Here is a 24852-nt window from a genome sequence, read left to right on the forward strand (position 1 = left end):
AAATTAAAACGATTAATATTTTAAAAATAAGGAAATTAGTATGTATGTAATCAATGAACTTTAAATGGTAATAACTAATTTAATATAACTTAGCATTGCAGAATATTATGACGTTTATTTAATAACGCTATTCCACTTTTCTCGGTTTTCTCTTAGTGAAAGGGCCTCTAGAAGGTTCTGTGTTCTCTGTGGTCAAGTCTGAACTAGAAATACAAACAGTTTATAATTCGAAGGAAAACAGATAAAATATGCTGTTATAGCGAACGAGTAATATTTGTAAATATGAAGTTCATTTTTTCTTCGTTCATTTAGAAGTTATTAGGGATGGGGCCAAAATGATAAATATATCGATAAATTAATATAAAGTAATTAAAAGATTAATTTGATTTGATTAAATATATTTTGATTTTTATTTACATTACAAGATTTTAAATTAAAAAAAATATTTATCTCAGGTATAACATGTATACAAGCTTCTTGTTTTACTTATGTTTAACTTTATTTATTAAAGGTAGGTTACCTATAAAAAAATACCGTATAATATGAAATTGTATATAAAACTATATATATAATAATTTGACAAAATTCAACCGTGTTTTCGTAAGAGTACTTATGAAAATTAAATTTAAAAACTTTAAGTAAGCACTTATAAAATTCGTCATTCGTCTCGTATTTTTAAATGAGTATACAAACAAAATATCCAAATGTAAACATAATACCTCTTACATAAACCGACTTGACCCAGAACTTGAGAGAAAGGTCTAGGCGCCCCCCTCCCATTCATCTCCCACTTTGATAACTTTGCATCTCAAGTATGCCACTGCGCATTTATAACTGTTATAATTCAATAGCCATTGTAATTGAAATCTTTGTGACGGATTTATGCTTGTAACAAAACTGAATTTGTTTCATAGATTCGTTTGGGAAGATGATTTTTTATACATTTCAATTCTCATTCATCAATTATTCAATCGCCAATTATTTATATACTGTGATCAGGTTCGAACGATGAGTAAATGCACATAATTACAACCATAATTGGCATAATATATTGGTTCCAAGGTGGCTGGCAAAGGATAAAAAAGATGGAGTCATCAAAGTTTCTCACTGCGCCAAAATCTATGGTTGATAGTTGACCTTCAGGCCAATTTATCTCATCTAAAAAACATCACTCGACAACTAAGAAGACAACTATATTATGACTCTTTTTAATATGTTTATGTATTATATTGTGTCTTTTTTATACTTCCCGGGAGGCATACGACTCTTTCCCTTGATGGTAAGTGGAAATGGAGTCCAAACGTGAAGACGATCCGTACAATCAGCAAGAATGAGCTGCACTAGTCGCCCTCGCCAAGGCTGCAAGATGCGTTTTCACACCTCATTTGAAGGCACCCAGGTTTTAAGAAGAGGGATACGTGTGATGGTAGACAGTTCCATGGACAATTGTTATTGGCTTGAAAAGTTTGATTAAAGTCTATCTAGCTAGTCATCATCAGGTCATATAAGCACAAAGATAACCCTTTGAAGATGTATGAGGAGTCACTATGAACGTTTCATTGTATTGTTTTCCAAAATTTTAGACTTCGCTTACGGTTTTCTTTGTAAATTTAAGAATACTAAGATTATTACATTTAATTTAATTCCATGTTAGGGACTAAAATATTATGAAAATTTTAAGTTACATTGTAGGTAATCATTCAAGCCTATCTTGTACAAATTGGTTATTAAACGAACTATAGTTAATAAACTGCTCAGTCTGAAAGTGCTATCCATGGATTTGCGCACGCGCCTGATTCGTGTAAAATATAGGGCTGCCATAGCACCACTCTTAATTGTAGGATTTATTTATGAAATTGTGCACAAATTTATATTAGTTTTAAAAGAACTATTTCAATTAACGATTAAACAACTTTTGGCTAGATTTAGTGATTGTCAGTAATCAGAATACAGTAATCGTGTTCTGATAATCATTTATATAAGACTCGCATCGATATCGAATGATGGTTGCAATTCCTGAGGTACATTCAAATTGTGATTTCTGCCTCCGAATGACTGTCGACTTTAGATGTTATTAGAAACATTTAATTAGCCACGAATGTATCTGACGAGTGGTTAACCCAGTGGTTAGAACGCGTGCATCTTAACCGATGATTGCGGGTTCAATCCCAGGCAAGCACCGCTGATTCAAGTGCTTAATTTGTCTTTATAATTCATCTTGTGCTCAGGGGTGAAGGAAAACATCGTGAGGAAACCTGCATGTGACAAATTTCATAGAAATTCTGCCACATGTGTATTCCATCAACCCGCATTGGAACAGCGTGGTGGAATATGTTCCAAGCCTTCTCCTCAAAGGGAGAGGAGGCCTTTAGCCCAGCAGTGGGAATTCACAGGCTGTTGATGATGTTGTATCTGACGATCTTCATCATCTTAAGCTGTAAATGATTCATTATCAAGCTCTAAATGTGATGAGACAAACCGGGAAATCTATCTTCCCATCTCTGAGTGCGTTCTTACATACTGAAAAGAGCTAAATGATTATAGAAATTGCATTATTCAATTAACTTAATTCATAAATCTAATATATTGTTACAAAATTTTTGTATGGGTATCATAATAAACACTCATAATAAATTATTAATAATAAACACTCATAAGTCTAATGATGATATGATACATAAATTCAAAAGATAAGGAAAAATGGAGCTCAGTTGGATGATACCTTGCCAATTCTACAATCATCATGATTTGTAGATTTGACATGAGGTATGATGTCATCAGGTAGTCATCAGATATGAGAGTAATTCATGATGATGATGATGATGATGAATATGAATGTTTAATATTGAATATGTAGAAGTGTACATGTCAAACGTATAGGTGACACATACACACACTCACAAAAATAAACTGTACTATATGGGAGGGATTTTGTGAAAAGGGATTGAAGTATGGAACAGGAAGCCGAAGATGCGCTTTTTGACCAATGAACACGCTGGATGCTGGAATTTGTCTTAAAACGGTATCAAGCTATTTTCAGTGAGAATATTATTAATTAACAAACTGAGGCTTCAAATGTCACACGTCATATGCGAATACTGTAAGCCCTTTTTTGTTTAATATATATCTTATACATATACATTGTTTAAAAATATTATTTCACTGTGCCAAATTTTATATTCCTACACTCGTTTTTTTATGAAATAGGTACAATTTTTTGCTTGACGTTAGATAGATATTAAATAATTATAAAGTTTTCCAACCTAGCAACCCTAATACGGGCAAGCGTCCGTGAAGGGAAAGCTAGTAGGGTCCGCTTTCTAGCGACCAGACGCTAGTGATAGGTCATAGATATATCTAGGTTAAACGGATGGACTGGAATCTGTTATAATACCTGTAATATAAACTGTAATCTACAGATAATATTCATACTTGCCAGCGCTCTTTATATATGACATTTGCGGATGGAGGTTTTCTTTTAAACAATAATTTATGAACAAAAAAAGCACATTTTAATTTACTATAATAATTTATTACATAGACTTATTATTTACACTAAAATATTCCAATAATATTATAAAGATAACCATCAGATACGTTTTTTTACAGTGTTGCCTGCTAAAATATTTATGTCTTACTTTTTTCCCCTATTACTGATGCGGTATGTTTGACTTTGATATAGCTTATTTATTTATATGTGATTAATTTCTAAGATATGTTTTATAAAACAATAATAGCTATAATTTATATATTGTAACAAGCTACTATTATTTCATGACTGTCTCTGATAGTCTAGGAATTTTAGCATCAAAAATCGGTCCGCTCTGCATAAAATCCTTCTACGTGATTTTTCGATTGGATTATGTCGGAGGGTGCCCTTTTTATACCAAACTTTTCCCCCTATTATTGGTATTTTCCGATATATTTAAGTAAAAATGAAAACAACTTTTCTTGTTTTTGTAAACTAACTCAATCATTTTTGGAGATACGAAAAAAATGTTTCAATTAAAGTTGGAGAGCATGAAATTTTTTACTAATTTTATACAAAAATTATTGAGTTACTTTACAAAAAGAAAAAATTTGGTTTTTATTTACTTAAATATATCGGAAAATATAAACAATAGGAGGAAAAGTTTGATAAGAAAAAGGTGGGAAATTTTGTTCTCTACAAAAAAGATTTCTTCGGTTTTTAACGTAAAACTTACCGTTTCCGAGATATAAGCAAAAAAACTTTTTCCAAGATGGCGGCCAACGCTCGCGGTTTCGGGCGACAGAAACTCGGTTTTATACTTGGGGGGCACCCTCCGACATAATCCAATCGAAAAATCACGTAGAAGGATTTTATGCAGAGCGAATATCTAAAAATCTTGGACTATGAATGTTTTATATAATGCCAGACACAGGTTTATTATTTTTAATTTTTTTATTGGAATGAGTGGTATACGCACAGAAGACTCACTTGATGGAAAGGGACTAACAACGCCCATGGACATTTGCAACACCCAGGGGCTTGCAGGTGCGTTGCCGGGCTTTAAGGAATCTGTAGGATGTTTTCTTAAAGATTGCCAAGTCGAATCGTCTAGAATAACTGCCGGCGAAACCTAGATCAACAGTGTGTTTGTGCGAGACTGAAAATACTTTTCTTATACTTTTGCTGTTTTGGTTTTTCGGATATCTAGGTGGTGCGGATGAAACAGAATTTTGACGTGATGTCCGAAGGCGAAATAAGCGGCAGGGATTAATCCAAGATTTGTTATAATAATTCCAGTGAAAATGTTGTAGAAGATACAGAATGTTTAATGTGGGAGTGCTTAATTTATATTCTATAAATTTCTCGCGTTCATATAGAAGGAAAATATCGTAAGGAAAGCTGCGAGTCTCGGAATAAATTTTTGGGATCGGTACTTCTTTAAGTAAAATATATTTGAAATCAACAGCTTGTTTCATTTGATATAAAGTATAATATTGTTCATACTATTCCACTTCAGTAAGGGCCACTCGATTACTGATGCTGGATGGAACTTTTTAGATATAACATACAATTTAGACATTAAAAATTGCTATTGACGTATTCTCCAATTAATCTAAGGCTTTTGATTGTGTTGATCATGAACACTTTTATAAAAGCATAAAAACATTATGATATTATAGCTCCTAATTAATTTATATTCAAGTCAAAGAGTACAATAACGCACCAATAATGAAGGAATGTATTCTGAATCTGATCTAAGACTGGGCGTTCCACAAGGATCAATTTAAGAAATTTTCGTATTTTTACATAGTATTTTATTGTATCGTTCATTAACGATAATTCATAACTTTTTAAAAATGACATACACGATTGATCTATGCAATATCTATACATATAGTTGTGTGTATGGTTTTTAATTGCAAAAAATGATAAAATCCTTAGTACTTATTTTATTTAATATGGGATATCAAAATTATGAGCTAATATTAAACATTAGTTATCTTTGTGTATCTATAATATTAATATCAATTTTCCGAATTACTTCAGATTCGAAACCACAGTGGTATCGTTAGGATATTCGTCCATTTTAAGCAGAGTCAACTTCACGGCAAATGTATTTAAAAATATAGAATAAATAACATTCATCTGAACAGCTATATAAAGCTCAATTCTGGTTAAGTCTGGAGTATTTTAGGCATATATTACTTCCCCTAGTTGGCATTCATTGTCTTTTTTCTTCAGAGAGTCTAGCTCTTGGTTTATTGGTAAAAACTGCCATCTACCGAAAATAGTTCCAACTAAGGGTACTACTACAACTGTATTGTGTTACAACGACACCTATGATTATTTTATAGGAAACATTGGTGACAAATAAAATATTAATGTATAATGATGTTAATAAATTAAAAAAAAAGCAATTTATCTAACACTAATGATTGACTTTACGTGATAACGTTTACTAATTTAATAAACTAAGTAAATAATAGTACAAGATTTTTAATTTTTGCAACCCTCGTAAATGCAGTTCCTGAATTCAATATTTTTAATACTGGTCACCCACAAGCTCAATCAAGGAAGTGCAGGGATCTGCTAGCCAAAATTATTGTTTTCTGTTATTTTTATTCAATGAAATGCTATTAAATAAATCGATTAACGATTTGGAAAGATAATACCGAGATGAATGAGTGTATGTGCAGGGCGAGTGCAATTAATTTCAGTAGGACAAGAGAAGCAGGTGTGACAGAAGAAAATACCGCATAGACTCGAATTTGAAAATAATTAATTTATTCTTCGTTTATCATTTACAAGTTCTTCATGTGTGTATGAGTGTTTAACGGAGGATATTTATCAGTGTTTTGTTTTAATTTTTTTAATGTGATATAAACATCATAATATTTGACCCACTTACGGAGCCTTGTGAGTTGTGGGTTGACCTATTGGAAATGAATGCGGACGGAGCGCAATGTTATTTTTAGGATGTAGCTTTGCAGCTAATTAAATATTTATAAATGTCTTTCGCAATGCACAATTACAATTCCAAATTCTGCCTAAGATCTACCCGAATTTTTCTAGTTGGAATATGGTAAGTTCTTTGTTAATACTTTAACACGAAACTAATGTTTAATAATATAATTATTCTCATCATATTGATATAAAATGAAATCTCGTTATCAATTTATATTATAAACCAAATAAAATTTTAGACCTCATTTCTGAAGCTTTAATAAAATATATGTTATAATTATAATGATAAACTCAGTTTAAATTTGAAATATAGTAATAAAAATAAAATATGATCTTGTATTTAAATATATTAAAAGTAAGTTTAAGTAATTTTCATGTTTTTTTTTTTACTTTATTTTTATTTATAGCTTTAATAGCATGTCATTTTAATTTCAATTGTGTTCAATAGTTTAGTAAAAATAATTGTATTTAAGGGTTATTACTCAGTAAAACACTAAAGATGATTTAAAAAGTTTGGAGATAGTATTCATTGATTTTCAAGCAGAGTAATTAACATAGTTATATAGGAATATTAGTGGTGAAGAGTCATAAGTGAGTTAGTTTAGTTTGGCTGTATATACATACATTCATTAAAGTCTTAAACCTCATTGAATGAGGTCATGATGCCTTTAATATTGAAAGGATATTTTGATGTTATGTTAAATACTATGCTGCTTGTTACAACCTGAAATGTGACACATATTTAGGTCATATACTCACTATTATCTTATGGTCAAGTAAATGCTTCTAAAAAATATAAGCAGTTACATAGACCTCATAATCGAGTGAGTAATTTCCTAATGTTAAGTAAATTATATTACAAGAAATATATGTTTCTATAATTATTTTATTTGCTTATTTTTTAGTGTTATTTTGCATGTAATAGGTTTTTTCTGTTATGTTTGTATTTTGCTCAATAAATTTTTATTTTCATATTTCTTTTCTTTTATTTCAATCATGGTTTTTTGACTTAAATTCAGTGAATTATTTTAAACATGTAAATGAAATTGGACACTTATAATATATTTAAGAATATTATTATAAGTTTTGTCTGATACAAGTAAATATTACTATTTACTTGTATCAGACAAAACTTTTTTACATGACTGTCTAAAATAATGTAATGTGTGTGAGTTTCTTGCACGATAACTCAAGTACCTGATCAGTGCATTTTGGGGGTATTGTTACAACCCATACATTATCCAAGTTGCACTTATAAACAAATAAATTTATAAGTTCAGGGCCATTGTCTTTGGTATTATTAAGTAAAAAATTTGTATTTTATTTTACAGATATAGTGGAAATTAAATAATAAATGACATTAAAGAGATGTAAATATAAATAAATAGTCAAAGTGTGAATGAAACAACTTCCTTTGAGGGATCAATTTATCAATAGAAAAGATTCTTTTATTATTGATATAATTTCATTAATCCTATAAAAACCTAGAATAAATCATTGATTAGGTCATGTTAAGCTTAAAAGTCAAGTGAGAATTTTGTACCCTTTAAATACCATAAATTAATCATGGTTTAATACAAACCGATAGTTAAACAAGTCCAAGTTTAAACCATGGGTTATTGTAACATATTATGGAGCTCTGGATCCGTACTATGGGGTTAGTAGTTTGAGAATATAGAAGGTTGGATGAGGGCCTTACGCCCTAAGGCTGGATATAGTCAGTAATGAAGAAGCAAAATGTTCGCACTTTATCGTTAATTGTGTGCACATTTACTTATCTACTGGTCGGTGCCGCTGTTTTTGATGCACTCGAGTCTACAACTGAGAAAAATAGATTTGAAGTACTACAAGGTAATAAACAATTCTTTATATATTTAAATATAATTCTTAATCTCTATCACTTAAACATTCTGTCTTTGATATAATCCCTTGGCCTTTTGAGCAAAGATGACCATCAGGATAAATGGTTATTATTGCCTATAGACTATATAGTCTTTGTTTTAGTCAGTGCATAGAGTAACGACTCGCCAATGTTCTTGCGTAAAAATTGCTATCTTTTTGTGCCTGATATTACTTGTACTACTAATAAACTTATTTATTATTAGTATGCAGATGTTTCTTTAAATTTATTATTTAAAGATTTCATATATGACATATGTGGCATTTAATACTTTCAGCAATCGAAGGTATGATAATAAGGAAATACAATATAACAGAGGAGGATTTTCGCGTGATGGAGACGGTGGTCCTCAAGTCTGAACCGCATAAAGCTGGCCAGCAGTGGAAGTTTACTGGAGCGTTCTATTATGCTACAACTGTGCTCACTACTATTGGTATGATATAGTTTTACAACGAATCGTAGAATGATTTAAGTATTCTAGAATTTTCTACATCATGTTACGGTAACACATGGATGCAGTGGCGGATTTACCAATAGGCTAAGTAGGCTGGAGTCTAGGGCGGCACATTTAGAGGGGCGTCAAATTTTGCCCAATTTTTTTTTTATCTTACAGAAATAATTATATGTATACACATTACGCCCGTAATCCGTATACTAGTCACTACATAGCGGGTAGTAAAAAATATCTAGTAACTATAATAACAGGAAAAGGCCGATGTAATGAGGACGATAGAACACAGATCATAATGTTGCATTTCAGAATAAATGTAATTAATATGATTGGGAACTAAAGTAACGTATTGAATTTCAAAAATCAGTAGGGGCGGTAAAAATTGAATAGCCTACTAGCGGCAAATTTATAAATCTGCCGCTGCCTGGATGTATAGTAATAGGCAAAATTTTCATGTGTTGTTATAAGTTTGGTTGTTTAAGTTCAGATTCAGTTGTGTTAATTTTAGGTGAATTTTCTGTGAGTAATCAGTTTTTTTTTGTATTATAGGTATTAATTATAGGTATACGCATCGTTCTTTAGAGTAAGAACTAGCGCGCACTGGTAACTTTTGTCACGGTGACTGTTTCGTCACTCTTGTCTAGTCCATGAATATGTATGGGGGTGCGCGCATGTTACGACGTGACAATTAGGTAACATTCGTGTCTGCATCTGTACATATACACGGACTTGACAAGAGTGACGAAACAGTCACCGTGACAAGTTACCAGTGCGCGCTAGTTCTAAGAGGTATTTAGGTACCTGTATTTATAGAATAGATTTTCTAAATCAACGATATGTAGATATAATGGTAACTTAGGTTTGATTTTCTTTACAGGTTATGGACATTCAACACCAGCGACGATTGGTGGCAAATTGTTCACAATGTTTTACGCGATAGTGGGGATACCACTTGGTCTGATTATGTTTCAAAGTATCGGTGAGCGGGTTAATAGACTTAGCAGGTAAATTGTGGTTCCTATTTATTTTCTTATTCTTATGCTAAATGCTTCTTGGTGGTAGGGCTTTGTGTAAGCCCGCCTGGAAGTACCACCCATTCATGAGATATTCTACCGCCAAACAACAGTACTTGGTATTATTGTGTTCCGGTTTGAAGGGTGAGTGAGCCAGTGTAACTACAGGCACAAGGGACATGAATCTTAGTTCCCAAGGTTGGTGGCGCATTGGTGATGAAAGGAATGCTAATGTTTCTCTCATCCAAATGGCTCAAATGCTCGTCTGCCAACCAATAGCATAAAAAAATTTTTCCTTTAAAACTGATCTCGTACTCAACGGTATATCAAAATGTCAATGAAGGCTAAAAGTCTGCTACATGAAAACCTTGTCGAGCGTTGTGATATAAGCTCTATGCCTCCTTAAAAGGGGGGACTAATCCAACAGTGGAACATTCAATGGTTGTTAGTTTATATAAAGTTATGTATATGATTGATTCTTATTAGGTCTCACGATTATTGTTTCTTGATCATTATGGATAATTATGACGTCTGTCTGATCGGTTTTGATTTATTTTTATCGAGTAAAGAGTTATGATAATAGGGTTGTGCAAGCCCGAATTTGTAGGCGCGCCGAAATGAAGTAATTTTAGGTTTAATTCAAAAGTTTCAAAATTGTAATGGATGTTCTGGCTTCAAATAGTTCTTTTTGAGAACGTAAAGTATCTACATATGTTACAAATTAATTATTACCAATATATTCCTAATTTTCAATGCCAAGAGTTCTATGAATTTCTAGAAATAAGTAGGCGTATTCAAATGTGGTGTATTCGATAAGAAAAATCGTAGGAGAACAATTTGACTGGCTTGTTTTGTATAAATAAAAGTCTGTTACTTAAATAAAGAAATAGAAATATCCCTAATATGCCCTTTATATATGTAAGTTAAATGGAGATGTTGGTTGACCGATGTTTTATATTTCCAGTGTAATAATAAAGTCGATAAAGCGCGCCATGAACTGCAAGCAGACGAGTGCGTCGGAGGTGGATCTGATCTGCGTGGTCACCACGCTGTCGTCGCTGACCATCGCTGGTGGGGCGGCGGCCTTCTCCAAGTTCGAGGGCTGGAGCTACTTCGACAGTGTCTATTACTGTTTCATCACTTTGACCACAATAGGTAATATTAGTAACGGTTATGGTAACTTGTTTTTTGATGTCGCTGGAAAATCGCGTTACCCGTTTCCCCCACGTGGATGGAAAGGGGGGGGGGGGTACCCGGTACACCGGAATACTTACTAAAATCCAGCGTATAGTACGACACAAATTAGATGTAGCATCGGAAAATGAAATGGAATGAAAATAAAACCGATTACTGCCGATTTACACAATCAATAGAAATAGCTCCCTATCGCGCCATTCGACGCTATTCGTCGCTATAGATTCTCGCGTCAGAGAAAGCAAGTGCATGTAAATCGACGTGTCAAATTGACGAATATATGTATATAGTCATATGATATTATAAGTTATTACGTTTGTGCAAAGAATATATTTGCATGAGAAATAAATATTGATAATTTGGGTTAGCGTACTCAATTCGGATGTGATCGGTTTTACGTATTTTACCGATGGTACATCTAAGTTGTGTCGTGCTATACCCTCTTCGTCTTTGCGGTGGTCGCCACGAGATCAGAATGCTACCGTGTAACGGTCAGTGTAACTTGGTTAAGTTCTGTCACCGATGTTTATTATTAAATCTATTTTTAAACAATAAAAAAGTCTCATTAGGGTCATTTATGTTATGGACTTCAATAAGTTTACTTATAAGTTGACTACTCATAAGTTTACTCATAATAATAATAGGTGGTTACTGTTATAATAATAAGAAAATCATATTACACATATCATATACTTGGTGTTAGGGCTTTGTGCAAGCCCCTCTGGGTAGGTACCACCCACTCATCAGTTATTCTACCGCCAAATACCAGTACCCAGTATTGTTGTGTTCCGGTTTGAATGGTGAGTGAGCCAGTGTAACTACAGGCACAAGGGACATAACATCTTAGTTCCCAAGGTTGGTGGCATATTGACGATGTAAAGAATAGTTAAAATTTATTACAGCTTTATAGTCTATGGGTGATGGTGAACACTTACCATCAGGTGGCCCATATGCTCGTCCGCCAGCCTATACCATAAAATAAAAAAAAATAGTGTTGAATGTACCAAGAATACGTATTACCTATAGCATATTCCAATGGAAGTAGGGAGAAAACAGAAACAAAACTTATATTTACGTTTTCCATGCTATTTGCTAATAAATCAGCTATATTGTGCACTAGTTTATGATGATTTCGACCTTTAATTTTGCTTCCAAAATTCGTTTCGTTTCGGCAGTAGTGAATCAAGCGTAAAATTGTTGTCAAATGTTGTTTGTTTTGCTTTTTTCCTGTTATGATTCGATTAGAGTATACCTTTGTAATGAGATCAATAGTTATTACACTTACAAGCCCCGATTTCCGCTCTTATACGTCACAGAAAACCTCTTGGGACAAGAATATACAGATATATAAAATGGAAACCGAAATTATATGTTTATGAAGCATTGCGATTGTTTCATATGTAATTTAAATATAATGTATTATAAAATATTTTATTTTTTTAAATATTTAATTTGGTACATACTTTATAAATTGAAGTCCCTATCGCATCTGTATGTATGTTTATTAATTGCATAAAATAAAGATTGAATTTTCTCTATTTGGAAGTCCTGCTACGCTAATTTTTTTTAATATTTGAGTTACAAAAAAAGCACAATTCAAGACTACATTTTTACAATGTATAAGATCGTGTACCAATGTTTATATTTATAAATTAAGTTACATTTTAAGATTATTATTCCTTTTAAAATACTTATAATTATGATGTTTGTCTAATCGTTTTTGGTTTAGTTTGATTGAGTAAAGAGTTAAGATAATAGGGTTGTGTGTTTTAACTTTAATATTTCAAATAACTCACTAGCGGTGATTATTTCAGGTTTCGGAGATATGGTAGCGTTACAGAAAGACAACGCACTGAACCGGAAACCGTCATATGTGATGTTCGCGTTGATCTTTATATTGTTCGGTCTCGCCATTGTGGCCGCTTGTCTCAACTTGTTGGTTTTGCGTTTTGTCACGATGAACACTGAGGACGAGAAGAGGGATCAACAACAAGCTGAACAGGTAAGATCAATAATCTTAAGTAAACTTTATAGGATTTCAGTTCTTGAGAGTTTGTTCCAAATTATGATATGCTTTGAAATAAAACTAGTTATAACGGATTTGAAGCGCGTATATTAATTATTTTTAACATCCCGACGGGTAGAGTCTTCCACGTTCCAGTTAGTCCACGAACGCTGTAAAGTGTTCGAAACGTCGGGATGTTAAAAATAATATACGCGATTCAAATCCGTTATAACTAGTTTTATTTAAATGTGTAATAATCGCGCAAATTTAAGACAACATTATGATATGCTGTTTTATGATAGAGGTACGTTATAAGTGCTGATGTTTAATTGACTGTAGAATTTTTAATTCAATGTATTTTGTTTTCGCTAAAAAAAGTATGTTATTGATCTTGAACTGAGGTACTTCAAAGTGAAGGAAGTAAATAGATTAGAAGGGAAAACTATAGAAATGAAATTTAATAAATATTGGTATTGTATGCATTAGTTAGAGTAATAAATATAATAATATTACAAAAAGTAAGTACAGTGATCATTTGAGGAGCGCACTGGGGGATGCGATTCGGGAGTATCGTAACACTCCCGCTGAGCTTAGGCCACGTTTGCCACGTTTACCCATGACTAAACGGAATAGGGACCTAGTGTGCACTCTGGATTCACTGCTCGCAGATTATTTTGAGAGCAGTGAAAATCTCGAGGATACGCACTCAATTCTGTTTTGTGCGGCTGTTGCAGCATGTCGTGTAGCTGGTGTTACATTTGAAGACACCGAACGTGCTACACGACCAAAGGCTGTTGCACCGGCCTGGCAGAGCAGGATTGAGAAACGTATTAATGAGACCAGAGTGCTCATTGGAAAACTATATTGTTTTAAGGAAGGGAATACGCGTCCACGTGTAATGCGTTTCGTGGGGCGGGCGTTCTTGGGAACTGGTATCAGTCCGCAAGAATATCCATCCCATGTCGTGGAGCGTATTGACTTCCTAAAACAAAAAGTTTATGCATGGGCAAGCCGCATCCGTCGGTACAGGCGGCGAGTGGACCGTTATCACTTGAATCGCAAATTCCAGAGCGATCAAAGGTGGGTGTACAGAACGTGGGAGCGACTCGACCAGGATGTGAGCGATGGGTGCCGCCCAGATGATGATGCCACGAATACATTTTGGCGCAACATCTGGTCGGTGCCCGTCGACCACATTGAAGGTGATTGGATGCTGGAGGTCAGGCAAGCGTGCGAGCCTTTGGAAGTGATGGGAAAAATTTCCATTGCTTCTGAAGATGTAGCTGCTGCAGTTCGATCCGTTGCCAACTGGAAGTCTCCGGGACCGGACGGGCTGCATAACTTCTGGCTAAAATGGCTGCGCAGTTCGCATGAATGCTTGGCATCCCAGTTCCAGTCAGCTCTAGAGTCTGGGTCGCTACCACAGTTCCTTACCACCGGAGTCACCCACCTGCTCCATAAGTCAGGTAGTGCAATGGATCCTAAAAATTATAGACCGATTACTTGTTTACCGACGGTCTATAAGCTCCTTACCGCCATTCTGAGAGATAAGATTAATAGTCACATACAGAATAATATTATTTTGTCTGTCTCTCAGAATGGATGTAGGGGTGGATCACGAGGCACTAAGGAGCTACTCCTCATTGATATGACCATTAGCCAACAGGTTCGTCGTTCTCGAAAGAGTCTGTCGACATGCTGGATAGATTACAAGAAGGCCTATGATTCCGTGCCGCATACATGGCTCTTGAGGGTGCTGGAGTTGTATAAATTAGATACAACTCTATGCAGTTTCTTGAGATCATGTATGGGGCAATGGCGGACAGTCCTTCGCTATCCAGGATGCCGAACGATTCATGGTAATGACGAACCGATAAGGATTGAGCGGGGAATATTCCAGGGCGATAGTTTGAGTCCATTGTGGTTTTGTTTAGCCTTGAACCCCCTAAGTACTCTCTTGGAGAGTTCAAGGCTAGGCTATCGTTTGCGGAGAGGAGGTAAAGTAATATCCCACCTACTTTACATGGATGACTTAAAGCTCTTTGCACCTTCAGATTCACAACTAATGGAGTTACTAAAGGTAACAGAAACTTTTAGTAATTCTATTAGAATGGAATTTGGAGTTGACAAATGCGCGGTTATGCATGTAAAGCGAGGAGAGATTATGGAATCTGACGGATTACAACTTTCAGATTCCATAAACTTTAAGTCACTGTCCGCAAACGAATCATACAAATACTTGGGTATGTCGGAAGCGTTAGGCATCAATGTGACCGACATGAAACAATCATTGCAGGAGCGTTTCTTTGGTCGCCTGAAAAAGGTACTCAAAAGTCTTTTATCAGGTGGCAATAAGGTTCGCGCCTTCAATGGTTGGGTCATGCCGGTCTTGATGTACTCTTTCGGCATACTCAAGTGGACTCAAAAAGAACTAGACGCCTTGGATAGGAAAGTTCGTGTCCTGCTGACTGCATATCGAATGCATCATCCTCGGTCTTCGGTGATGAGATTGTACATCCCACGGAGATGTGGTGGCCGTGGCTTTTTAAATGCCAAGACCCTACATAACCGTGAGGTATACAAACTCAGGGAGTATTTTCTCCACACTGACTTGGATATGCACCGAGATGTAGTTACAATGGACAAGGGACTAACTCCGCTCTCTTTAGGCAAAGAGAACTGGCACAAACCTGTAGTATTAAGTACTGAGAACCGCAAGGAGGTATGGAAGAGCAAGGAGTTACACGGACGCTTCTATCGGGCCCTTCATGGACCCGATGTGGACTTTATGGCGTCCGTATCTTGGCTACGGTTCGGTAACCTATTTGGTGAAACCGAAGGTTTTGTCTGTGCGATTATGGATGAAGTTATCATGACGAACAATTACCGGAGGTATATTGTGAGGGATGGCACGGTGGACATATGTCGGGCGTGTCACACTCCGGGCGAATCCCTTAGACATATTATTTCCGGTTGTTCTCGTCTTGCTAACGGAGAGTATTTGCACAGACATAATCAAGTGGCCAAGATTATCCATCAACAACTTGCACTTCGATACGGTCTTGTGGTATCAGAGGTACCATACTACAAGTATGTGCCCGACCCAGTTCTCGAGAATGGTCATATCACACTGTACTGGGACCGATCTATAATCACTGACAGGACTGTTGTCGCCAACAAGCCTGATATAGTGGTGATAGATCGGTCAGAGCGCCGCACGATAATTGTTGACATCACCATCCCTCATGATGAGAATCTCGTGAAAGCTGAGAAGGATAAACAAATAAAATATCTTGACTTAGCTCACGAGGTTGTCGACATGTGGGATGTGGATACAGCAGTTATTGTGCCGATAGTTGTTTCAGCGAATGGCCTAATGGCCAAGAGCCTCGACCAACATCTTAAGAGACTCTCGTTAGACAGCTGGGTCAAGGGCCTGATGCAGAAGGCAGTACTCCTCGGCACGGCGCGTATTTTGAGGAAGTTCCTCTCTTTGGAGCCCTGACCACCGGTGGCTTAGACCCTGTTCCCGTCACTGGTTGGCCTCTGTATTTTATATTTTTAAATATATTTTATACATATGTTTGTATTTTATATTTAAAAATGTAATATAATATGAGTAAAAATAAATAAATAAAAAAAAAATAATAATAATATAAAATTTTGACAAATAAGTACCTCGAAATGTTTTCTTCAACATCATATATGAATCGATTTCATTCGATTCATAAAATTTGGAATTCTGAGGTAAGAAATATTAAAATAAGATAATAATTTAAGTTTTAGGAGACAGTTAAGTAAAGTTGTCACTGATAGCCATTACCATAATTAAACTCATCAACGACAACAACGAGTTAATAATAATAAAAAATATTGATAATAAGGTAATAATATGTTTTTGTAACTACCCTCCAGGCTCAACAAGTGGCGGTGAGGTTAGAAGGTGACGTCATAACGGCAGACGGGGCCGTACTGCGCGGAGTGGCGCGCGGGACGAGGCTCCCGGCGCCTTCCAGGCTCGTTAGGCCTGGTATGATATCATATAATTAACCCACAATAGGCTATTTGACTGGTTTTTAAAATTCATTTTATATTATTTAGTACAAGTTGAGGAATCCAGTAAAAGTAGATTTTTTTTATTTCTAGCACATATTTGCCGAAAAATATCATCTAAAAATTCCATATTTAAATAGCACGCAAAAACGCTACTTGGACAATATGGCGCCGCAATGGGGTCGGTGACGTCACTTTGCTGTATTTTAAACTGTGGTACATATAGTAGAAAAGCAAGGTTAACAAGAATGTGACTTCATCATAAGCAGGGCCAATCAGGAGCGTTTTGTGTCACGTGAAAAACGTTTGAAAAATAGCATTTTTATTTATGGATTTTTGAATCAATTAAGTATTATTTTCAACTTTCGTTAGTAAATAGCCACTTTTAAACTCATCATATACACTGATTACAATAATTCACAATTTATTTTTCGCATTGTCAAATAGCCTATTCACAGAGTAATAATATAATATTTATTTAGATAGGTAGGATAGGTACCATCGATTCAACTTTCTACTGTATTGCAACAATACTAGTATTGTTGTGTTCCAGTGGGAAGAGTGTGCCAGTGTAGCATTTCACCAATCTTGGTGGCGCATTGGCGAAGTAAGCAATGCTTAATGTTTTGTACTATGCCAATGTCTATAGGAAGTGGTGACCAACAGGTGGTCTAATTGCACCCCTATCTACGCCATAAAAGAGCATGAAAATTCAGTGATGTTTTTTGTGACTATACGTGTTTTAGCTACTAGGTCATTAAAGCTTATACTTATTAATTTATTTATTATATCACATTACATGTTTCGACTAAGCAAAATGTTATAATGAAGGTTGGTGTTGCAGTGGCGTTGTATGTTATTATTAATGTGTTTAACGGTACCACCGTCTACTTACCGTCAGATGGTCTATTATCCGCTCCTTCTAACTATACCATAAAAATGTAACGATCATTTTAGTTGCATACACTAAATTATAGTTATAGTTTTGTAAAGTAACTGTAAATATTCTACTGCTGGATTTAAGGCATCCTTTCCCCTTGAGGCGAGGGTTGGAATTTACTGTACCACGCTGTTCCAATGCGAGTGGTAGGATCCATAAATAAGACACATTAAATTTTCCTCGTGATATACTCCTTGGTGGATAAGTTTGGGGCTTGCCAAGTTTGAACCCGTAATCATCGTTAAGATGCACGCGTCCTCACCACTGAGCAATCTCGGCTCATATTCATATATTTATTAATTTGAAATTAATGCATTAATAAAGTTACATTGTTTTAGGTGACACGTCAATGATTCCGTTATACGTAGACGAAGATTATCCTCCGAGCGTTTGCAGTTGTTCGTGTAGCTGCTTTGGACCAAACAAGTAAGATTAAAAATCATAATTATTCAATCGATTTAAAAAAAAACTCAGATTTTTAATATATAACTATAACAATGGAACTTGTTTAAACGTCAAAATATTAATGAATAAAGTAAATGAGCTTTGTCTAATTGTAAAGCTTTAGAGCACTGTTTCATATATATATCTTATAAAACGCTTATGTTTGTCTATATTTGTGTACTTTTTTTATATATATGCATGTATGTACACCTATAAAATCTGTACCACTTTTTACCTGTCCAAGAAGGTACCTATATTCTATGAACTAACCTAACCTTTACCGTTAATTACCTGGAAGAGATCGCTATGTATATAAGCAACAAGATCGCCAAAGTTGTATGCCTCTTTTAATAGTACAGTAAAGTAACAGCCTGTAAATATCCCATTGCTGGGCTAAGAAATCTTTTCCCACTTAGGGTTTGGAACATATTCCTGTTGTTCCAAATACGGGTTGATGGAATGCTCATATGGCAGAATTTCGATTAAATTAAACACATGCAGGTTTCCTCACGATGTTTTCCTTCACCGCTGAGCACGTGATGAATTATAAAGACAAATTAAGCACATGAAACAGCGGTGCTTGCCTGGGTTTGAACCCGCAATCATCGGTTAAGATGCACGCGTTCTAACCACTGGGCCATCTCGACTCGAAAGTAAAATACAGGAGGTCTTTATTGATATGAATACAAAGAAACTCCTTCATAATGATCTCAATATTAACTTTCCAGATCGATACCCTACCGAGATCCCCTATCGCCCGTACCGCCCACAAACATAAAGCAGATAAAAGCGAAAAACTATCGCGAACTAGGTAACATACCGCGTTATATCGAGAAATCGTCGTCCAAGAACCGTTCCCAGTCACTCCGCCTCAACTCCGCATCCGGCTACTTGTACATGAACGCCAAGACAAACGACTTCCAACTCGATCCCGAAGACTTCCGCGAGATTGTTGCGAAGAGACGCGAACAGTTGCGAAAAGGGATGGCCGGCTACGAAATAACTAACGAACAATATTTAAACCCTTATAGGAACAGCTTCAATCGAAACGAAACGAGTCCCCACAGCTCATCACTATACTCGATGAATATTCGATCCGAGAATCGGAGCAATGATCCACTAGTCGACGATTACGATTCCGAGAAATCGAGTTACGCGAAGAAGAAGTTGATGAAGAACATCGCGAGGAATACGAATAACAAGCGGGTTGAGAATTACTTCTACGATGATGCAGTGTTGCATTTCGATGACGAGTACGCATTCGATGGATCGATATTATTCGCTAAGAGGAGAAAATCGATTGAGGGCAACTGGGAGGAGTTTACGTGTGAACTGCCGAAGAATTCTATATACGATCAAGTTTCGAACGACGGTAGCTACGGCTACTACCTACCTGATGATGAACAGGAACAGTACTTCGTAAATGATACCCTCACTTTCAACCTACCGCCGCACCGGGCGAGTATATAGTGACGTGTATTAGGTTAGTCTTAAAAGGGCCAATTAATATAAAAAAAGACTTGAATTTTGCGGTAGTTAACGATTCGATCTAGCTTTTACACTTAGGTGGGTAGATGCGGTTTTTTTTTTTAAATTCGTAAATTACGGCTTGGCTTCTTGTAGATATTGTAATATAGTTACGCTTTGCGGATTTAGGATCTTTTCACACAGATTCGTTGATTTTTGTTTTTTTAGATAATTTTTTATCAAAAAAAAAAATCAAGTCAATTTTTTTTTACCGTTTATATGGCTTTGTTCGGACCTATCTGGGTGGTATCCACATACCATCCATTCTACTACTAAACATTGTGAAACCGTAATATTTAGTGATATTTTCTCCTAATTTGAATCAACATTTACATCTTAGTATGATTTTAACGATTATCGATAGAGTTAGACCTTAGATAATTATACCCATTACACTGCCCATATGGATGATAGGATGATGGTGACCAGTTCATTCACTCGTCTATCTTCTTAAAATATACTAAAGAGCTATTTCCCATTAGCTGGGTTTGAGTTATCATTCGTAACTAAAGTGACAAATTAATTTACATATAAAACCAAGTAAACGCAGTTCTTACTATGTGTTTATATACTATATAAACGTAATGGGAATCATCTTACATAAATGTTATGTTATGTTAGTACATCTTTTCTAATCTTACTATGTGATTTATTTACTGGTGTACAATATTTTGATTTGATTTGATAAATTCGATATCTAAAAACACTTGAATATCTAGTGTCAGTCAGAAGTCTTAATATCTAACATACCAATATTAATTTTCTATATTAGTAACTAGTTTTAAAGGGTTGGTCGTCAGGCAAAAAATTGCCTATGTTCTTCCTTGGAAATAAAGTTTGTTTCACATCAAATTTCATTAAATTCAGTTCATAGTTTGGTTGAAAAGAGCGACAGACAAACAGAGTTACTTTCACAATTATAATATTAGTATACATTGTTTGTCCTGGCTGAATATCAACGCACAGTCATAACTGCCGGTATGAAAGTATTTTTGGGAATTTCAACCTTAAACAAATATGATTTAAAGTTGAAATTGAGAAGGCTTTTATATTACATTATGGTACGAAGTCGGTCATGCATAAAATTGTCAACGTTGATGTGTGAAAGATCCTGAATCGTTATTTATTTTCTGTTAGTAATGAAATTATAAAAACGATCAATCTTTGTAAATTTAAATAGTATTAATTGTTATAACGACCAGTATTATTTATTGTGTTTTTAAAATATTGTTCCATTTGTAATTAAACATTATATAAAAAATTATAATTAATTGATTGGAAGTGCCATATTTTTATCAATATTATTTATCGTTACAAGTTTTTAAAACAACAAATCGGACTACATATAACATCAATGGAAAAAAAGTCCCATTTTTTAAATATGGCAATTATTATAGTTTAGTCTATGGTCATGATGTACATTACAAATTAAAAAAAAAAAACATTTTGTTTTTTTTTCTTAGTTTTAGTATGTGGTCATGACATGACAAATGTAAGGCCAATTTAAATATGAGTTTAAGGTGTAATTCTATTGTAAACAGTCTTTAAATCATTCCTATTGGTTAGAATGATTTTTTAAAAGTTAATTTCTCATGATTGAAGAGCAAAAGTCTTAGACCATTTTAAAGATTGTGTACAATAGCGATAAAGTCGGTTTTGCCGTAGTTGATGCATTTCGTACAATTACTTTTGCATTCAAAAATGTATTTATATAAAAACTGAACTGAAAAATTCGAAATAATCATGTGCCAAAGAATATTCAAAATTGTTTGGTTTAAATTTATTTATAAGTTTTATAGATATTGTTTATTTACCTTATTATTAAGATATTTAGTGAATGAAATCCGAATCATTCGTTCTCTTGATTATTGTATTCCATTATTTTATATTTTAATGTAGATAGTTTGAAATGATGTAGAAATGTCTTGTTATTGTAAACAATTGTTTATTTATGAGGTCTGTCATGAATTTTCAAATATTATTTGAAATTTTCAACACCCATGTTGAACATTAACTGTTTGTGGTGAAACCAATAATAAACATTATAAAAATACGGCTTTGAGCATAAAAACAGTGTTAAAACTCCATTTTTAAATAGAGAATATTAAAAAATATATATAACAATGAAAATGATTGAAAAAAGTTTTTAATATGAAATTTAATTTCTTTATGTTAATAAGAAGTTTGCGATTTTGTTTGAAACAATAAAAAAGATTATATTATGGTTTATGAAACCTTATAGCCAAAGGTCTTTGCCAAATTATTTTTTAAAAAAAGTAAATTAATCATTGTATTGCTTGTTTAAAATAACTTTACATTTGTTAATGTATTTTTATTGCGAATATATCTTCAAAAGACTAAATGAATAAGATATTCATGCATTTGTTGAGAATAATGTACTTATAATTATTTCGGATGGTATGAAATGAGTCTTACATTTCAAATTATTAATTAAAAACAAAACTTTGATTGATATTAATTGTCATATTTTATGCAATTGTGCCAATGAGGAGCAGGGGGAAGGAAATCTTTGTAAATTTAACTTGATTTGTTAACAAAATATCTTTAAAAATGTAAAAGTACGTTATAGTTTTACTATATCAACAAAATTAATATTTTTCTCCAGTACGTACTGCGTACCTGCCCGATTATTAAAGAGAGAGCACAATAAACGAACTTAAAAGTGCGATTACTATTGCCTATTTATTTTGACGTAAATATAATACTTGCTATCCTTTGTAATTTTATATAATAAGAATGAGATAGCGGTCTTTTTTGTAATCGCATTATTTATATTTTATAGGCATTGCACGTTGCACAAATCAAGTGCGCAAATGATTTTTTGCCTTTTGTGCTGATTTTTTTAATATTGTAATTTAAAAAGTCATTTTTTGATTCATTTATTTTTATATTTAATGTATCTAATTGAATATCATTTTATATAAATAATTTACGTTTGCATTTAATTTTGTACTATTCAGCAGAGCGATACCGTAAGAAATCACTACGTATCTCATTTAAGAAACGCCATTTTGATACGCGTATCCTATAACTTTTATAAACACCGTCGATGTCGCTTATGACGTTGTAACATTTCGCTGAGTTTCGAGTTTTTTTACAGAATACCTCTACGTGACTAATTGCTTGTAATATAGCAATTAAATTTCTAAAAGTGGCATCCAGTACTTTATATATATAGTACAAAATAATCGACGCCATTTCTATTTCATCATAATCTGTGGTGATATTTTTTTTTTAGTGTCATCCCTTTATTGTGATATTTTTATTACAAAGGCTTGTGAATTTCAGTATTATTATTTTGGAAACGCTTTTATTATCATTAAGGAGAATAATTTAATATTTTTTCTATATTAATTTTATTTGTAATTTATACTAGTCAGTAATTTAAGATATTTGATTTAAAATATATTCCATACTTGTATTTATAAGACGTAAATGCCAAAAACCCGCCAAATATTTTTTTAATGATACGCTTATTGATTCTAAACTCATGTTGTTTAAATTAAGAACGTCTCACGCTTTTTTTAAAAAAAGAACGTTTTTTTTTTAATTTTTATATCACTGAGAATTAATTTCGTAATAATAAACTTTACTCTTGCCTAGTTTGTATCCAAACTTAACGGTTAGTGATTTTACAGCCAGAATATATACCTGTAACCAAGTCAGCGTGTCCGTATGTATGGAAGTATAAATATTTCGTGCGTATGTATGTAATTAAAACTTAAAATTTCGACTGTTAAGATTGACATGACAACTGTGTCCGAGTTAATTGTAATTTATTATAAAGAATGTAAAATAAAATCGAATTTCATTAAAAAATACATTAAATCTTTTCGTCTTTTATTTTATCTGTTTCACGTTTTTATTTATGTGTGTAAAGTTGTAAATGAGTAACAGCCTGGTAAATTTAGTACAGCTGGTCTAAGGTCTTCTCTCCCATGAAGGACAGGGCTTGGAACATATTCCACAACGCTGTTCCAATGCGGGTTGGTAGAATGCACATATGGCTGAATTTCGATGCAATTAGACACATGCAGGTTTCCTCACGATGTTTTCTTTCACTGCCGAGCACGAGATGAATTATAAAGACAAATTAAGTACATATATGTAGTGGTGCTATCCTGGGTTTGAATTCAAAACCATCGGTTAGATGCACGCGTTCTAACCACTGAGCCATCTCAGCTCCACTGGGCCATCTCAGCTCAAGTACTTTGAACACTTACGTACTTTCACTGGATCATATATTTAAAAAAAAATCTCAAATTACAAACTCCTTCGTTTCCAAGCGTCTGAACTCGATTAGACTGCTAAGATTAAAGAACTTGGTAAGGTAGCTGGTACCTTCAGGCCTAGACAATTAATGGACTCGCAGCTTACAATCGGAATTTAGAGTACGAGCTCGTTTATTAATTCTCTACTAGATGGCGCTTTTACAATAACATCTATATTATAAATGTGACAGTATCAATCCTCTGAAACAAATTTGATGAAATTTGGTATGAAGCAAACTTTAACTCTAAGAAAGGACATAGGCTATTTTTTTTTGCCTAACATATGTCAATTAATGCCCTTAAACGAGCGAATCAGCGGGCAACTATTAGTATTTCATTTATATGATACACAAAGCTCTTACTGAAATATAATATTCTTAGTACTCTGAGAGCAGTATGGTACCTACATAATAAAATCAGAATAAACTAAACAGTTCTTTGGTTATGTAAATTATAATTATTAATATTTCTAAGGACGCTATTGAAGTTTAAACCAGAGATATGTCATTTCGAATTTGGATATGGATACGGATGAATTAATAGTATTTTACCGGAAACGAATTCGATATCGGATTATCCGATTGCTTCGGATAGTTT

At 33.9% G+C, this 24852-nt stretch overlaps 1 protein-coding gene across 1 annotated transcript; it reads left to right on the forward strand.

Moving 5' to 3' along the window:
- The first annotated feature begins 7782 nt into the window (after positions 1-7782).
- LOC124540500 (potassium channel subfamily K member 9-like) lies at positions 7783-20331 on the forward strand. The gene is made up of 8 exons (XM_047118121.1): positions 7783-8287; positions 8614-8769; positions 9665-9791; positions 10765-10955; positions 12809-12996; positions 16915-17029; positions 18331-18418; positions 19165-20331. Exons 1-8 carry the CDS (start codon positions 8161-8163, stop codon positions 19904-19906), a joined length of 1734 nt encoding a protein of 577 aa, XP_046974077.1. The 5' UTR covers positions 7783-8160; the 3' UTR covers positions 19907-20331.
- Positions 20332-24852: the final 4521 nt, after the last annotated feature.

Source organism: Vanessa cardui, chromosome 25 (genome assembly GCF_905220365.1).
Source record: "Vanessa cardui chromosome 25, ilVanCard2.1, whole genome shotgun sequence".
NCBI classification, from domain to species: Eukaryota; Metazoa; Arthropoda; class Insecta; order Lepidoptera; family Nymphalidae; genus Vanessa; species Vanessa cardui.

What these genes read in the sequence shown, in the direction of transcription:
- LOC124540500 (XM_047118121.1), top strand. Translation starts at nt 8,161, where the DNA reads ATGAAGAAGCAAAATGTTCGCACTTTATCGTTAATTGTGTGCACATTT. An exon ending in TTCCAGGCTCGTTAGGCCTG is followed by an intron (nt 17,030 to 18,330) that starts GTATGATATCAT and finishes ACATTGTTTTAG; the next exon opens with GTGACACGTCAATGATTCCG. An exon ending in AGCTGCTTTGGACCAAACAA is followed by an intron (nt 18,419 to 19,164) that starts GTAAGATTAAAA and finishes TTAACTTTCCAG; the next exon opens with ATCGATACCCTACCGAGATC.